Below are 18,928 nucleotides of genomic sequence, written 5' to 3'. Positions count from 1 at the left end.
CTGCTTGCAAATAAGCAAAATGAAATAAATATTTTAAAAATGCTTTTCTTCAGTGGATGAGTTCCGAGAACAAAGCGATATCGAGGCAAAGCCCTCTCTTTCATAAAAGCCTTTCTGGCTGGGTTAGATCAGAGGCAGGAAATAGGAACTTCACACTTCCAGAATATGTATCTTCAGACAGACCCAAACCCTAAGTGTGTGTCAGGAACTACTGGGGTGCTTCTGAACAGCCTGAAGCCACCTCCCCCCTCCCAAGGCCAGGCTGGTGCAGTATGGCTGGGGGCCTGGAAAATCAGCCTGTGACAAGCACCTCAGAGAGACATAACCCATCAAGCTTTGATTTCTTTATCTGCAAACTACAGGTGATGATTTCCCCAGCATTTAAGTTCATCCATTCCTGCCACATACTGACAGCCAGTGCCTTGGTGCTCAGCCTTGACTGTGTTGGAATTATTTTGCCAGGGCACTCTAAAAAACTAATGAGGGCTGGAGAGATGGCTTAGCAGTTAAGCGCTTGCCTGTGAAGCCTAAGGACCCCGGTTCAAGGCTCGATTCTCCAGGACCCACGTTAGCCAGATGCACAAGGGGGCACACGAGTCTGGAGTTCGTTTGCAGTGGCTGGAAGCCCTGGCATGCCCATTCTCTCTCTCTCTCTGTCTCTGTAACTCTCAAATAAATAAATAAAAATAAACAAAAGAATTAAAAAAATTAAAAAAAACTAATGAGGAGGGCTGGAAAGATGGCTTAGTGGTTAAGCGCTTGCCTGTCAAGCCTAAGGACCGCGGTTTGAGGCTTGATTCCCCAGGACCCACGTTAGCCAGATGCACAAGGGGCACACGTGTCTGGAGGTCCTTTGCAGTGGCTAGAAGCCCTGGCGTGCCCATTCTCTGTCTATTTATCTGCCTCTTTCTCTCTGTCTGTCGCTCTCAAATAAAAAAAAAAAAAAAAAACTAATGAGGGGATAGGGAGATGACTCCATGGTTAAAGGTACTTGCTTGCAAAGCCTGATGGCCCAGGTTCAATTCTCTAGTAGTCATATAAAGGCAGATGCACAAAGTGGTGCATGTGTGTGGAGTATTTTGCAGCAGCAAGAGGCCCTGGAATACCCATACTCTCTCCTCTCTTTCTGTTTGCACATAAATAAATAAAATAAAAATATTAATAAATAAAAAAGTCTGATTTCATAGGTTTGAGGAGCCTGGGCAACAGAGCTTTAAAAATTTATTTATTTATTTGCAAGGAGAGAAACACTGGGCGCACCATTGCAAATGAACTTCAGATATATGAGCCACTTTGTGCACCTGGTTTTATGTGGGTAGTAGGGAATCGAACCCAGGTTGTTAGGCTTTGCAAGCAAGTGTCTCAACCAGTGAGCCACCTCTCCAGCCCTGAACAACAAAACTTTTAACAGCTCTCCATGTGGATCCCAATATACAACCAGAGTTGGAACCATCATCCTTGAATGCTGCTTCTCCAAGTGTGGTTCCAGGACTAGCCACAACAGCATCCCTTGAGAACTTAGCTAGAAAGTCAAATTCTTAGGTTCCAAACCTGGGATCAGAAATCTTGAGCAGGATCCCAGCAGTTCCAGCAGGTGCTGGGGCAGGCAAACCTGCTCACATTCGGAGCGGGGCAAGGGTAACGGAACGGGCCTGGCACCTGAGTGTACCAAACCCTGGTGTAGTCAGCAACCTTCATACAGAGTCCATGCCAAGCCAGGCACAGTTTGACTCTCCACAAGGAGTTGTTCCTTGGTATCTGAGGATACCCCCAAAGCCTAGGGATACTGAATGCTTAGGATGCTCCTGTCCCTTATGTAAGATGCATAGAACTTTGCCCTTAATCTACGCATATTCCCCATATACCTTAAATCATCTTTAGATTCCTTGTAAGACCTGATACAATGTAAATGCTATGGAAATAGTTATACTGAGTTGTTTAGGTAACAAGGACACATGTCTGTACATGTTCAGTACAGATTTACTTTTTGGCAGTAATAGATATTGAACCCAGGGCTTCATGCCCACTAACCAGGTGCTCTATCACTGAGCTATATTCTGAGTACTCTTTACTTTTTATTTTGAGACAGGGTCTACCTAAATTATCAAAGCTGGCCTTGAACTCACTCTGTAGCACAAGCAGGTCTCGAACCTGTCATCCATCTCCACAGCCTCCCTAGTAGGGATTACAGGTATGGTCCACCAATCTCGGCACAAATGCAATTAAACAAAATATTTTCTGTCCATGATTGGTTGAATTCATGTATAGAGACCCTATGGATATAGAGGGCCAATGGTGTCATTCCATCAATCCTTGTGACAAACCAGGTATAATAATTATTATTTGTTCATAGCCTAGGGCCTGAATCACAGAAAAGTCATTTGTCCATGGTCGCATAGCTGAGCCAGATTCCAAACACAGCCTGCAGTTATTAAGAAATAAATCTTTCCGGCACTATGAGGGCTAGCCAGGCTTCTTTGGGAATTTCTTCTTCTCATTTACACTTCTGACCTCTTTATTTCCCAGCAGAAAAACTATTCTATGTTTCTACGAAGAAAAAGCGAGATCAAAAGAGCTGAAGGTGACTGCATTTTTGGGACCATAACGGAGGAAGACCTCTGAAGACATCTCACCTTTGAAAATGCCCTCTCAGGATGTCTTACGATAGTTCAACAGCTGGGGGGGGGGGGGGGATGGAGGTGGGTTTCTTACCATCAGGGAGTTTCTTGATATTGTCTCACTTTTTCTGACACAGAGGTAGATTATCTTCTTTAGACCATATACTGTGGAACTCTGTATGGATTTCAGGGATAAAGGATAGAGGGAAGGCTGAGGTAAGAGAATGGCCATTAGTTCAAAGCCAGCCTGGGGCTGTAGAGTGAGTTCCAGGTCAGTCTGGGCTAGGGTGAGAAAAAAAAAAAAAAAAAAGAATAGAGGAGAGGAATTAAAGCTATAGAATTTATTGGCAAATTCCAATTGAGTAGCTCCTTAGGTGTCTACCTTGCTTCATGAACTCTTTCATAGGCTCTGATGCTATGGGAATAGAAAGCTTAAAAAAGTCATGTGAGCACATAGGGGTCACATTCTGAAGACATAATTTGTCAGCTAAAGAAAAGAAGGCTGTGACTAGGAAGAGGAATTGTTGGACAAGTAGTCCAGACTTCTGTGACCTTTCAGTGAGCTAGGGCAGGCAGATGGCGAGATGCTGATTTGCTTCTAAGCAACATGGAGGAGCTCAAAGTCCCAGGCGGAAGGGCCTGGGATGCAGCTCAGTGGTGGAGCCCTTGCCTGGCGGGTGTAAGACGCTGGCTTCCATCCCCAGCACCGTGAGACAAAACCACAATCAGAGTACCAGGCTGCCCGGGTCCAGGATGCTCCACTGGGTAGTTAGCTGTACTCTACCCTTAGAATACTAAACTCTATTCAATAATCATCCTGCTAATTTGGATGTATTTACTGGATATATTTATTTTGGAAAGCAATAAGGCCCTATACTAACATCAACTGCCTTATTAGTCTCTTTCTTAGCTTTAAAAATGTGTGTTTGTTCATAGGATTTTTCCTTATCTCATTTCAGTTAATATGGCAATTAATGTAATATGTATGGAATTTAGACCACAATAAAGGGATAGAAGGATCTAGATTACGTAAATAGAGAACAGCATAATATTCTCATGTTCCTTTCTTGTTTTTTTTTTTTCCGAGGTAGGGGATTACTCTGGCCCAGGCTGACTTAGAATTCACTATGTAGTCTCAGGGTGGCCTTGAACTCTCGGCGATCCTCCTACCTCTGCCTCCCGAGTGCTGGGATTAAAGGCGTGCGCCACCACGCCCAGCCTCATGTTCCTTTCTTAATTGTATAACTAACAATAAAATAAATGTGAAATCTATTGAACATAAAATTTACTGATGAAATTTCTGTGGGTTTTTAAAAAATGTAGAATCTATTAAAATTCTATCATATTTATAAATCAGTTTTTATAAATTTATAAATCAGCCTGTAATCATAACTCTTGTTACCTTAAAGATTTGTATTAATATTTTGGGCTGTACTTAGGCATCTTTGCAGAGGAAATCACAATCCCAAATCATTCCTGGTGACTGTATTAATGGATTGTGAAAATTTTCTGATGAAAAAGGAAGGTGGGGGCTGGAGAGAGGCCTTAGCAGTTAAGGTGTGAAGCCTGATGACCCAGGTTCAATTCCCCAGAACCCATGTAAATCAGATGCACGCGTCTGGAGTTAGTTTGCAGTGGCTAGAGGCTCTGGCATGCCCATTCTCCCTCCCTCCCTCTCTCCCTCTCTTTCATAAATAAACAAACAATAAATAAAAATAACACACACACATACACACACAGAGTCAGGATCAATCTCTCTCTCTCTCTTTTTTTGGGTTTTTCGAGGTAGGGTCTCACTCTAGCCCAGGCTGACCTGAAATTCACTGTGGAGGCTCAGGGTGGCCTTGCACTATGGTGATCCTCCTACCTCTGCCTCCCACGTGCTGGGATTAAAGGTGTGCGCCACCACGTTCGGCCTCTCTCTCTCTCTCTCTCTCTCTTTTTTAATAGGAAACCCGCAGTTGAAGGGGCCATCCTAGGCTCTAGGAAGATAGAGAATGTGTATTAAGTGAGAAGATGAATGTAATAGACTGAGCTGTGTAGGACTGCTGCCTTTGTAGGTTGAAAAAAGGCATTTAATGTTTACTTTGCATTTCAACTTGCCATATGAAAGTAAGTAATACCAGCTTGTAGTTGTTGTTGAAAGGACAGAACAGACTTGTATGTCAAAGGAAATTGGGAGCCATCAGGAAAGCTCCAAGGAGAAGAGACTTTGAAGCAAGAGCAGAGATGTGGGGGTTAGGGAATGGAAAAAACCCCAGCTTGGAACGTAAGCATGGTGTTTAGGAAGCAAGCAGAGATGTTTTCTGCAGGTAGAGCTTTAGGTTAAGGCTGAGTGTGGAAGTGCACGTCCATAAGCAGAGCACTTGGGAGGCTAAGGGAAAAGGATCACAAGTTCAAGGGTAGGCTCAGCTACAAAGCAATGCCCTGTCTCATAAAACAAAACAAGACTCAAACCACACTGTCCCTCCTCACCACAAGCTACTTCAGCACTAGAGAAAACAGAGCACAGCCTTCAAAAGGTAGGCCACTATTTGCAACCTCAAGTCACTTCTCTTTGTGTGTGCTTGTGTATGTGTGTGTGATGTGCATGTGTGTGTGTATGTACGTGTGTATGGAGTCCAGAGGTTGACACTGGGCTTCTTTTTCCACTCTTTTTTTTTTTTTCATTTTTTAAATTTATTTGAGATACATAGAAAGAGAGAGAGAAAGAAAAAAAGCAGCAGATAGAAAGGCAGGCAGAGAGAGAGAATGGGTGTGCCAGGGCCTCTAGCTGCTGCAAATGAACTTCCAGATGCATGTGCCACCTTGTGCATCTGGCTGAGGTGAGACCTGGGGAATCAAACCTGTGCCCTCTGGCTTTGCAGGCACGCATCTTACCCACTAAGCCAGCGCTCCAGCCCTCTTCACTTTATTTTGAGACAGGGTTTTTAAATAATTTTTTCTTTATTTATTTACTTGTTTTAGTTTTTTAAACTTTATTTATTTACTTTCAATCAGAGATAGAGAGACAGGGCAAGCGAGAGAGAGAGAATGAGCATGCCAGGGCTTCCAGCCACTGCAAATGAACTCCAGATGTGTGCACCCCCATGTGCATCTGGCTTACGTGGGCCCTGGAGAATTGAACCTGGGTCCTCTGGGTTCACAGGCAAACACCTTAACCCCTAAGATACCTCTCCAGCCCTTGAGACAGCTTTTTGATGAACCTGGAGCATGCCAGTTTGGCTAGTACACTAACCAGCCAGCCTTGGGAATCCTCTTATTTCCTCCTCAAAATGACAGGCACGTGCCACCTTTTCATGTGGGTGCTGGGGATCCAAACTCGGGTCTTCATTTTTGCTCGGCAAGTGCTTTCACCTGCTGAGGCATCTCTTATGGGGTGTGGCTCTGGAAGTGGGCCAGCCTGTGCCTTGTGCCTCCTCTCCTCTGTTCAGCTTGCCTCTCTATCTGTGGATTCTGCATCCATGGATTCCACCAACTGTGGATGGAAAATGAGCCACAGTGGTTGCATCTGTTCTGAGCATGTGCAAATTTTTTTTAAATTTTTTTTTTTTTGCTTATCTTTATTTATTTATTTGACAGCAACAGGCAGAGAAGGAGGCAGAGAGAGAGGGAGGGAGGAAGAGAGGGAGAGAATGGGCGCGCCAGGGCTTCTAGTCACTGCAAAAGAACTCCAGACGCGTGTGCCCCCTTGTGCATCTGGCTAACGTGGGTCCTGGGGAATCGAGCCTTGAACCGGGGTCCTCAGGCTTCACAGGCAAGCGCTTAACCACTAAGCCATCTCTCCAACCCCAGCATGTGCAAATTTTGTTTTCCTCATCATCACTTACTTAAAAAACACAGTGTCACAGTAATTGTATTACATATAAGATAGTGAGATTTCAAGATTGTGGAGGGGGTATATAGGTTTCCTGCATATTAGGCTCTTTTACATGAAGGACTGGAGCAGCCATATTTTCTCCTGATATGCCCTACCTTCTCCAACATCACTTCTAGAAACAAGTCAGGCATGTGCTTTCACTACTGTCTACATTTCAGAATAGCTGGCATCAGCAATTTGTCCCCACATAAACATCCTTGACCTTGAAATTTTCACAAAGCATCGTGAAAAAGAGAGAGCTGCTTAACTGTGACCAGCCTTGTTTTGGGGCCACTTGGCACCTATGAGGGAAAGCGGGCACAGGCATTGTCCACAGAGCTGGGTCTCGAACCATGTCTTGTGTGGTGAGCCTACAGAGTACCCATATCCCCATGTGGCATCTAAGCAAGTTTCATGTTAAGAATTCCAGTTAGAAATGAGTTGAATCACCTTCAAAGTAAATTATAAAAGGGCTTAAATGATCTTGATTGCAGAAAGCCAAATAGGTTGCAAACTTTGGTGGAAGATGGTAACCAAAAAGGTCCTAAACTACAAAACAAAAGAAAAAACACAGAAGTAGCAAAGGTGACTTTTCTAAGTGTTTTTATTTTTTTTATTTTTATTTTTATTTATTTTTTTTATTTGAGAGCGACAGACACAGAGAGAAAGACAGATAGAGGGAGAGAGAGAGAATGGGCGCACCAGGGCCTCCAGCCTCTGCAAACGAACTCCAGACGCATGTGCCCCCTTGTGCATCTGGCTAACGTGGGACCTGGGGAACCGAGCCTCAAACCGGGGTCCTTAGGCTTCACAGGCAAGCGCTTAACCGCTAAGCCATCTCTCCAGCCCTCCTAAGTGTTTTTAGTTATAACCCTTTGCTGCATATGGGACACGTTCGGTGATGACCGGGTGAGTAGAGACAGTGACTGTGGAAGATGAAGTGGGTGGTTTTGTGTTTGTCATCAGTGAGCCAAGAAAAATGTCTCACAAGAAACAAGACATGCTGAGTTAGCTTACCAAAAAAAAAAATATATATATATATATATATATATATATGACTGGGCTTGGAGATGGCTCAGTAAAGGGCACTTGCTTGCAAAGCCTACTGGTCCAGGATCAATTCCCCAGTGTCTATGTAAGGCCAGGTGCATAATGTAGTGCGTGCATCTGGAGTTTGTTTTCCATGCCCATTCTCTCTCTCCTTCATTCCTCCTCTCTCATAATTAAAAAAATATATATATATTTTATTATATATATTTTTAATTTTTTTTAAATTTATTTATTTGAGAGTGACAGACACAGAGACAAAGACAGATAGAGGGAGAGAGAGAGAATGGGTGCGCCAGGGCCTCCAGCCTCTGCAAACGAACTCCAGACGCGTGCGCCCCCTTGTGCATCTGGCTAACATGGGACCTGGGGAACCGAGCCTCGAACCGGGGTCCTTAGGCTTCACAGGCAAGCGCTTAACCGCTAAGCCATCTCTCCAGCCCTCCTAAGTGTTTTTAGTTATAACCCTTTGCTGCATATGGGACACGTTCGGTGATGACCGGGTGAGTAGAGACAGTGACTGTGGAAGATGAAGTGGGTGGTTTTGTGTTTGTCATCAGTGAGCCAAGAAAAATGTCTCACAAGAAACAAGACATGCTGAGTTAGCTTACCAAAAAAAAAAAAAAAAAAAAAAAAAAAAAATATATATATATATATATATATATATATATATATATATATATATATATGACTGGGCTTGGAGATGGCTCAGTAAAGGGCACTTGCTTGCAAAGCCTACTGGTCCAGGATCAATTCCCCAGTGTCTATGTAAGGCCAGGTGCATAATGTAGTGCGTGCATCTGGAGTTTGTTTTCCATGCCCATTCTCTCTCTCCTTCATTCCTCCTCTCTCATAATTAAAAAAATATATATATATTTTATTATATATATTTTTAATTTTTTTTAAATTTATTTATTTGAGAGTGACAGACACAGAGACAAAGACAGATAGAGGGAGAGAGAGAGAATGGGTGCGCCAGGGCCTCCAGCCTCTGCAAACGAACTCCAGACGCGTGCGCCCCCTTGTGCATCTGGCTAACATGGGACCTGGGGAACCGAGCCTCGAACCGGGGTCCTTAGGCTTCACAGGCAAGAGCTTAACCGCTAAGCCATCTTTCCAGCCCAAAAATATTTTGAAAAAGATCTGACTCAGGGCTGGAGAGATGGCTTAGCGGTTAAGCTGTTTGCCTGCAAAGACAAAGGACCTCGGTTCAACTCCCCAGGACCCGTGTAAGCCAGATGCACAAGGTGGAGCATGCATCTGGAGTTCATTTGCAGTGGCTGGAGGCCCAGGCATGCCCCATTCTTTCTCTCTCTGTCTCTCAAAAAAAAGATATGACTCACCACTTAGTCCCTTCAAGATGACTTTCAAGTCCTGTTTGTGCCCTCCATTTTATTGAGGCATGATCATACTTAGCCTGTAAGTTGCTTTTTAATTGGTAACCATGGTATTCTCATGAAGTAAGTCATTTGTATAATAATTCTCCAGTTGAGAAAAACCAGAGCTCTAGAAAGGTGCATGATGCTGTTGGTGGGCCGGGCTCTTCGGGGCTTCCCTGTGGTGCAGAGTCCTCGGTTTTCCAAATGGGCTTTGCTGTGAGATGTCTTGGAAGAGGTTAGCCTTTGGTTGATTGAGCAGTGTTGGCCCGAGTGAGTTTTCTGCTCTTCCCGCATTAAGCTGAATGTGGTTTCTTCTTTCTCAGAAATGTGGGAACACAGAGTTGGCTGTACTTCCTAATGGGTTTTCCGTCTGTCCACAGGAGCATGTTGATGGGTTCCGGGTTGCAGCAGTAATCTGGATGAGGGCCCTGGAGCAGCCAACTGAGACTGAAGGGTGAACTCCTATTCCCAAGCAGGATTTGGGGGGAGCTCCTTTTGGAATGAGGTCTAGTGTGCAAAGGAGATGGTGAGAGTTACTGCAGTCAGGCCCAGCCAATTTCAGAACTTCATTTCTCCACAGAAAAAACAGGATGAGTAAAAAAAAAATATGGCAACTATTAAGCCTCTTATGTATGCTGTGAGGGGCTAGAGAGATGGCTGAGCGGTTAAAGGCGCTTGCCTGCCAAGCCAAAAGGACCCAGGTTTGATTCCCCAGTACCACATAAGCCAGATGCACAAGGTGGCACATGTGTCTGGAGACCGTTTGCAGTGACTAGAGGTCCTTGCATGCCTATTCTCTTTCTCCATCTCATAAATAAATATATAAAAATGTTTTTAAAATGCTGTGAAAGCCGGGCGTGGTGGCACATGCCTTTAATCCCAGCACTCGGGAGGCAGAGGTAGGAGGATTGCTGTGCGTTCAAGACCACCCTGAGACTACATAGTGAATTCCAGGTCAGCCTGAGCTAGAGTGAGACCCTACCTTGAAAAACCAAAAAAAAAAAAAAAAAAAAAAAAAAAAAAAAGCTGTGAAAGCCACATGGAAACAATTGATTTGATTCTTAGATACACTTCACAGTAACTGGTGGAATAATGCACTTTCTGGATGCTCATATGTCAATTAGGCACCAAATAGGCCCTGGGATCTCAGGTGTGTACAATCCCCCCCAAATACCTCAACATTTTATATGGGTGCTGGTGTTCCAAACTCAGACCCTCGTTTGCTCATCAAGCACTTTACCCCCAGAGCATCTCCCCAGCCCCACAAATGTCCTCTATCCCCATTTTTTTCTTATCTTCCCCGTTCTCTTTTTGTATAAATGAAGAGATGGCATGAAGTCTGAGGATGCATCAGAGGTAGGCTCAGGAGATCGTAAGCGTGAATTCACTGTACAGAAATCCTAATGAAGATAGACACTGAGGATATTCAAAACACACCAGGTCTTGAGGGATGGCTTAGCGATTAAGGTGCTTGCCTGCAAAGCCAAAGGACCCAGGTTCGATTCCCCAGGATCCACATTAGCCAGATGCACAAGGGGATGCATGTGTCTGGAGTTGGTTTGCAGTGGCTGGAGGCCCTGGGGCGCCCATTCTCCCTCCCTCTCTCTCTCCCTCTTTCTTTGTCAAATAAATAAATAAAAATTATATATATATGTACACGACACCAAAGCAGAAATCCAGAAGCTGCTGAGAGCTTAACACTAAAGTAGACTTAAAACTCACCCGCCAAGGCTTGGGAATTTTGCAGAAGAGAGGGTAGAAAGATTAAAAGAGGCACAGGGTAGGAGGGAATATCTAGAGACACCGCCCCCCCATACACACACACACACACACACACACACACAGTGACTGACTGCTGTTCTCACAACTCCTAATCCACAACCCCGTGGTGAATACCAGCAATCCCACTAAGAAGGGCCCTCAGTGGAGTGGGGGCAGGGAGGAGGGAAATGATGGTACCAACACTTGATGTGTCCATACAAAGTTTCTACTTAGTAAAATAAAGAAATAATATATCAGGGATTTTTGAGTAAAATTTTCAATGTTATTTGAATTTAACTGACAAAATAAACACATACAACTAAGGAAAGAAACAAAAGACCCCTTCTTGTCCCACTGCTAGATACTTCAAAGCTCTGTTAGATCATTAGCAAAATTAAACAAACAGAAATACAACAGTCTTAATCTGTTTACTATTTTATTTATTTTTGGTTTTTCAAGGTAGGGTCTCACTGTAGCTCAGGCTGACCTGGAATTCACTATGTAGTCTCAGGGTGGACTCGAACTCATGTCGATCCTACTACCTCTGCCTCCCAAATGCTGGGATAAAAGGCATGGGCCACTGTGCCTGGCTATTTATTTATTTAAGACAGAGAGAGAGAGAGAGAGAGAGAGAGAGAGAGAGAGAGAGAGAATGGGCACACCAGGGCCTCCAGCCACTGCAAATAAACTCCAGACATGCCTCCTTGTGCATTTGACTTACATGGGTCCTGGAGAATTGAACCAGGATCATTTGGCTTTGCAGGCAACTGCCTTAACCACTAAGCCATCTTCCAGCCATCCACTGATTTCTTTTTAAAATTTTCTTTCTTTCTTTCTTTTTTTCTGAGGTAGGGTCTTGCTCTAGCCCAGGCAGACCAGGAATTCACTATGTAGTCTCAGACTGGTGTCAAACTCATGAACTCAGCAATCCTCCTACCTCTGCCTCCCAAGTGCTGGGATTTAATAGTGTGTACTATCACTAAATGTTTTTTTCTATTTATTTATTTTATGAGAGAGACAGACAGAGAGAGAGGGAGAAGGAATGGTGTGCCAGGGTCTCTAGCCACTGCAAATCAACTGCAGATGGACACACCATCTTATGCATCTGGCTTTATATGGATACTGGGGAATAGAATCTGGGTCCTTAGGCTTTGCAGACATGTACCTTAATCACTGAGCTATCTCTCCAGCCATTCCACTAATTTACTCATCTTTCTTTGTGAGCTGAAAGGTAGATAGGCAATGAAAAAAATTCAGTTTATTAAAAAATAAAACAAAAAATATCATTGGTGATCATTGTTAAGAACCGCTCCTCATTCCGGTTGCCTTAAAACAAATGTATGGGCTAAGAAGCAATTCCTTATCAAACTTTTTTTTTCTCCCTATATAATGTCAGAAGCTTCCTTTCTTCTCTTCCTTTGTTCTCTTCCTTTCTTGCTGGTCAGGACTATAAGCTCAAAAGATGTATTAATCCAATTCTATTTGCGAGAATGCCTGTCTGAGCATGGCCCTAGCCTCAAAGCTAGTCGAATGGCCTCGGGCTTTCCCTTGACATTGACATCATGGTTTTGTAAAGGTGAGTATGAAAGAGCAGGTACTACAGGAGGAGCAGAGAGCCGAGGTCTGACGGGAGGAAGATGCGTTTGCTTCTGTCTGAATGTCACCCAGAATGTGTTTCGAGGTTAAGGTGAGCATTGAGATCCCTCTTAGCCCATTTTTTCAATTCAGTTCTAGTCTCTGGGGTGAGCTAAGCTCCAGGCCAGTGTTGGAGTCAACCCTTTTACAACACAGATGACTGGAATCTTCTACTGCTTGAGCAGACACTCCCAGGCTTTGGGGGCCAGTATGAATCTTGAGCTTTTTTTTTTTTTTTTTTTCTGTGCCCATTAACTAGTCCCAGATTAGCAGGATTTCTAAGGAAGTTCATGATTAAGGGGCTTGAAAAGACACCCGAGGGTCTGAAAACAGTGCAGAAAAGACAAGAGTTATCTGGGCTGGAAGTTTTTCTGATATTACCTTCTTTTGCCCTTCTTTGCCTACTTACCAGAAAGTTCACAAGCCTATTGGCATTCAGAGTTTCTGAAACATGGTTCCTTTGTTGCGACTGTCATTTGATTAATTTTGAGTGTGATGTGTGGTGTATACACACGTGTGTGCAGATGCACATGACCCATGCCCATGCACGGACACAGAACACCGGGTGTCCTTCTCTTAACGCTCCTTGGCATATTAACTTGAGGAAGGGTCTGTCCCTCATCCCAGAGGTGCCGTCTGTCAGTGAGCCCCAGCAATTCTCTGGTCTCCATCCTCCACTGGGGTGACAGATATACGTGACCACACCCAGCTTTTTATGTGGTTTCTAGAGAGTCAAACTTGGCAGCCTCCAGTCCGAGAAGAAGCCCTTGTGGTCAAGTGGCAAGCACACTTAACCACTGAGCAATCTTCCCAGTCCCTTTGTTATTAGTTGTTTTTTTTTTTTTTTTTGGTTTTTTGAGGTAGGGTCTCACTCTGGTCCAGGCTGACCTGGAATTAACTCTGTAGTTTCAGGGTGGTCTTGAACTCACGGTGATCCTCCTACCTCTGCCTCCTGAGTGCTGGGATTAAAGGCGTGCGCCACCACGCCTGGCTGTTATTAGTTTTATTTGAGACAGCATCTCAGTATGTAGCCTAGGCTGCCTTCAAGCTCATGATTCTCCTGCCTCAGCCTCCCAAGTGTTGGGATTATAGGTATGTATCACCAAACCAGGCTCTGGGCATCTTTGAAGAACAGACAAATGACCAAACATGAGGACACCATTCTTTCTTTTTTTTAAAAAATATTTTTTTGTTTTTGTAAAGTATTTTTTTCTTTTCTTTATTTTCAAATATTTATTTATTTATTATTTGGGGGAGGGGAGAATGGGTGTGTCAGGGCCCACAGCCACTGTAAACAAACTCCAGACACATGTGCCACCTTGTGCATCTGGCTTACATGAGACCTGGAGAATTGAACTGAGGTTCCTTGGTTTTGCAGGCAAATGCCTTAACTGCCAGCCATCTCTCCAGCCCTTATATATATTTATTTGTTCTTTTTATTTTGACAACTCCCACACTTCCAGACAATAAACTATGATAATTCCCTCCCTTTCCCCACTTCTCCCTCACAAATCCACCTTCCATCATATGCCCTCCCCTCTCAATTAGTCTTTTATTTTATTTTATTTTTTGTTTCATTTTTTATTTGTGTATTTATTTGACAGAGAAAGGGGGGGAGAGAGTGAGAGAATGGGTGTACCAGGGCCTCTAGCCACTGCAAACAAACTCCAGACATGTGTGCCCCTTTGTGCATCTGGCTAACATGGGTCCTGGGGAATTGAACCTGGGTCCTTTAGCTTTGCAGGCAAATGCCTTAACTGCTAAGCCATTCCTCCTGCCCCCTTTTATTTATTTATGAGACAGAGAGGAAAAAAAAATGGGTGCTTGTAGGGCCTCTAGCCACTGTAAGGAACAAACTCCAGATGCATATACTACCTTGTGCATCATGCTTTACATGGATACTGGGGAATCAAATCTGGGTCCTTAGACTTCATAGGAAAGCATCTTAACTGCTAAGCAAGCTCTCCAGCCCTGGTTTATTACTTAAAAATTTTTTGTTGTTGTTGTTCATTTTTATTTATTTATTTGAGTGTGACAGAGACAGAAAGAGACACAGAGAGAGAGAGAGAGAGAGAGAGAGAGAATGGGCGCACCAGGGCTTCCAGCCACTGCTAACGAACTCCAGATATGTGCGCCCTCTTGTGCATCTGGTTAACGTGGGTCCTGGGGAATCGAGCCTCGAACCGGGGTCCTTATGTTTCACAGGCAAGCACTTAACCACTAAGCCATCTCTCTAGCCCCCTGGTTTATTACTTTTAATTGATCCTCCAACACTGCCTTCTAAACCATCACTCCCTGAATGACTGGCATGAGTGTGTCAAGTGACATCCATGCAAAACTCTGTTATCCTACAATAGCCACCATGGTTTTGACCAACTAAGTAAGCCCAACATTTCACAATTCACCTTCAAAGGATCTACACATTTACTTAAACCTTTGAAAAAGATATTTCTTTTTTATTTTTATTTTATTTCACTTATTTTACAGAGAAAGAGGGGGAGAGAGAGAGAGAGAGAGAGAATGGTCACGTCAGGGCCTCCAGCCACTGCAAACCAACTCCAGATGCATGCACCCCCTTGTGCATCTGGCTAATGTGGATCCTGGGGAATCAAACCTGGGTTCTTTGGCTTTGCAGGCAAACGCCTTAACTGCTAAGCCATCCCTCCAGCCCCAAAAGGATATTTCTTTACTAGAGGCCCATTGTTTTAGTTTTGGGGAGGGAAGGTTGATTGAGGCTAGACAGTATACTCCTGTCAAATGCATGGTTTCTTCTGTATGTGAATTCCTATGTGGTTCTAGCATGTGTGGATACATGAAAGAAAAACTAAGTGAGTGTGGCAGCAAGGAGCCAGGCTTCCAGGTGTTATCTTGGTAACTCCAAAAATTCAAGATCTAAGATGTTTGCAGTTAACAAAGAGAGAGAGAGCTCCCATTTTAAGAGTTTTATCTAAGCACTTTCTAGTTATACTGGTTCCTAGAGGAAAAATATTATTCTCTTAGGCTTCAAATTCTACCTCATGATCTGGGCAAGCTGGTGCCCACCTCACTCAAGAGGCTGATGTACAAGGATCGCCATGAGTTTGAGGCAAGCCTGGGCTACAGAGTGAGTTTCAGGTCAGCCTGGGCTCAAGTAAGACCCTGCTTCAAAGAGAAGTCAAAAAAATCCACAAAACCTTCCTCAGCTTTGCAAAGATGATGGCTGGCACATGCCACTTTTCTCCTGCAGTTAAATGCTGTAAACTATTTGGGGACTAAAATGAGTCCAACTGTAGTATAGGCAGATAGATGCTACTTTCTCATATTCAGTGGCTTATTTGCTTAATGGTTAATGGTACCACTTTACTGTTGCAGTCAGGTTCGCATTGCTGGCAGAAATCACCCGACCAAGAGTGGGAAAAAGAGGTTTATTTTGGCTTCCAGGCTCAAGGGGGAAGCTCCATGATGGCAGGAAAAAGGATGGCACAAGCAGAGGGTGAACATCACCCCCTGGCCCACATAAGGTGGACAATAGCAACAGGAAAGCGTGCCAAACACTGGCAAGGGGAAACTGGCTATAACACCTATAAGCCCACCCCCAACAATGCGCCACCTCCTGGAAGGTGTTAATTCCCAAATCTCCATCAGCTGGGAACCTAGCATTCCGAACACCTAAGTTTATGGGGGACCCCTGAATCAAACCACTACAGGGACTAAAATGAGTCCAACTCTAGTGTAGACAGATAGATGCTACTGCCTCATATTCAGTGGCTTACTCATTCAATGGTTAGTGGTTATGGCTGAGAAGTCAGGGTGTTGTCTCAAACATCTGTTTCATGCTAGCCTGGTCTGAGAGACCTGTGGAAACTACACTTTTCAGGAATATATCTCCCTCTCGTGGTCATTCTGTAGTTCTACAAAGAAACAAAATGTACAATAGAACATGGACACAAAGCTCAAAAATAACTAGCTTTTACTTTGCAGGTACTCTGTGTCTTAAAAACACCTCTCTGCGTGTGGGTTGGAGAGATAGCTCAGCAGTTAAAGGTGTTTGCTTGCAAAGCCTAATGGCCTGAGTTCAGTTCCCCAATATCCACATAAAGCCAGATGTACAAAATGGTGCCCAGATTCATTCTGTCTCTCTCTCTCTCTCTTTCCTGGATAATCAATAATTGAAAATATTTTAAAAAAAATCTTCCTGGGCTGGAGAGATGGCTTAGCAACTAGGGCGCTTGTCTGTGAAGCCTAAGGACCCAGGTTCAATTCCCCAGGACCCACGTAAGCCAGATTCACAAGGTGGCGCATGAGTATGGAGTTAGTTTGCAGCGGCTGGAGGCCTTGGTGCACCCATTCTTTCTCTCTTTCTTTATCTGTCCCCCCCCCGTAAAAATAAAATATTAAAAAACCCTATTATGACCGTATCGATTTCTGCAATCACAACTGGTTACACAGGATAGTTGCTAAATTTCTCCAAGCGTCTTCTGATAAGTATTCAATTAAGTGTTTTGCTAAGTATTTAAAAAAATATTTAGCGCTCTCTCTCTCTCTCTCTCTCTCTCTCTCTATTGCTCTCAAATAAATAAATAAAAATAAACAAAAAAAATTTTAAAAAAATGGGCTGGAGAGATGGCTTAGCGGTTAAGCGCTTGCCTGTGAAGCCTAAGGACCCCGGGTCGAGGCTCAATTCCCCAGGACCCACGTTAGCCAGATGCACAAGGGGGTGCACATGTCTGGAGTTCATTTGCAGTGGCTGGAAGCCCTGGAGCGCCCATTCTCTCTCTCTCTCTCTCTCTCTCTCTCTCTATCGCTCTCAAATAAGTAAATAAAAATAAACAAAAAAAATTTTTTAAAAAATATTTAGGGCGGGAGTGGTTGCTTAATGGTTACGGAGCTTGCCTGCGAAGCCGAAGGACTCAGGTTCGACTTGCTAGGTCCCATGTAAGCTAGATGCACAGGGGCGACATGCATCTGGAGTTCATTTGCAGTGGCTTGAGGCCACACCCATACTCCCTCTATCTGCCTCTGTTTCTCTCTCTCAAATAAATATATAAATATTTTTAAAATTGTATTTAAGCTGGGCATGCTGGTGCATGCCTTTAATCCCAGCACTTGGGAGGAAGAGGTAGGAGGATTGTCATGAGTTTAAGGCCACCATGAGACTACAGAGTGAATTCCTGGCTACAGCAAAACCCTACCTTGAAAAAAACAAACAAAAAAAAGTATTTATTTATTTATTTGAGAGAGATATGAGAAATGAGAGACAGAGCATGGATGAAAGCAGCAGGGCCTCTTGCCACTGTAAACAAGCTTCATACACATGTACTTATTGTGCTGGGGAATCAAACCTGGGCCACCAGCCTGTGCAAGCAAGCACCTTTAACTGGTGAGCCATTCCCCAGGTATTTTTGAAAGTGTTCTGTATTTTCCAAGACCATATGAATAGGAGCTTGTAATCAGTATAGCTGAACTTCTTTTTCCTAAGAAGAAGAAAACTGCTTAGATGAAGATCCTGCCCTGAACGAATGCTTTCTTTCTTCCATTCATTCCTGCACTCTGGTAGGTCTAATAAGATAGTTCCTCTTCCAGCCTTGGTTACATGTTAGGATTCCCTGAATAGCTTTAACAAACACAGATGTCTGGATCCTGCTTCTGAACAATTCTGAATTGGTCTTGACCGGGAACTGGTGCTTTTGAAGCTCTTGTGGTGGTTGTAATATGCTTCCACGATGGAGAACTACTACGCTAATGTCTCTGAGCATGCATGATGCGTCAGTCTCTATGGTCATGGGGAGGCGTCGAGGGTAAAGATATAACTCGGTCACATTCAGCCTTTGCCATCACTAATCACAAGCCACAATACTGTCTCCTGTCTGGAATACTTCCCTTGATCACTGCATAATTAACTCCTCATGCTTTAAATATCATTTATTCAATGATGCACTTGCCCTTCTATCCAAGTTATTTCCTTCCTAGTTGCCATTGCAGGAACCCCAGCACTGGAAATCTGACAATCAGAACTTAATTTTTATTTTATTTTTCTCTCTCTCTTTCCTTCCTTCCTTCTTTTCTTCCTTTCTTTTTCTTTTTTTTTTTTTTGAGATAGGGTCTCACTCTAGCCCAGGCTGACCTGGAATTCACTATGGAGTCTCAGGGTGTCTTCAAACTCACGGCAATCCTCCTATCTCTGCCTCCCTATTGCTGGGATTAAAGGTGTGTGCCACCACGCCTGGCTCTTTTTTTGATTTTCAAGGTTGTGTCTTTCTCTAGCCCAGGCTGAGCTGAAATTCACTATGTAGTCTTAGGGTGGCCTCAAACTTACAGAGATCCTCCTACCTCTGCCTCCTCAGTGCTGTGATTAAAGGCATGCACTACCACGCCGAGCTTTTTAAAATTATTTTTATTTATTTGAGACAGAGAATGGGCATATCAGAGCCTCTTGCCTCTGTGAACAAACTCCAGATACATGTGCCACTTTGTGCATCTGACTTTACATGGATACTGGGGAATCAAATCCAGAACAGCAGTCTTTGGAAGCAGGTGCCTTTAAAGTGCTAAGCCATCTCCCCAGCCCAGAACTTAGATCTTTTGTGGGGAGACAAAGAGACAGATTTTTTTCTGACAAAAACAAAACTCTTGTGATATGCTGGATAACA

The 18,928-nt window shown here is 43.7% G+C and overlaps 1 protein-coding gene across 8 annotated transcripts in view; it reads left to right on the top strand.

Annotated features, from left to right (window-relative positions):
- Snx31 (sorting nexin 31) overlaps positions 1-2,664 on the top strand; it is a 78,600-nt gene extending 75,936 nt beyond the window's left edge. For 6 of the 8 annotated variants that reach the window (XM_045144245.1, XM_045144246.1, XM_045144243.1 and 3 more), the window contains one exon: positions 2,527-2,646. In XM_045144245.1, the coding sequence (XP_045000180.1) occupies positions 2,527-2,622 (96 nt within the window). In that variant the 3' untranslated portion in view covers positions 2,623-2,646. Of the gene's footprint in view, positions 1-2,526 lie in introns of all 8 variants that reach the window. The other 2 variants (XM_045144244.1, XM_045144241.1) reach the window with 1 other exon arrangement.
- The last annotated feature ends 16,264 nt before the right edge of the window (positions 2,665-18,928 follow it).

The sequence above is a fragment of the Jaculus jaculus genome, chromosome 2 (genome assembly GCF_020740685.1).
Source record: "Jaculus jaculus isolate mJacJac1 chromosome 2, mJacJac1.mat.Y.cur, whole genome shotgun sequence".
In the NCBI taxonomy this organism is placed as follows: Eukaryota; Metazoa; Chordata; class Mammalia; order Rodentia; family Dipodidae; genus Jaculus; species Jaculus jaculus.
This window is presented reverse-complemented; position numbering and strand designations above follow the sequence as displayed.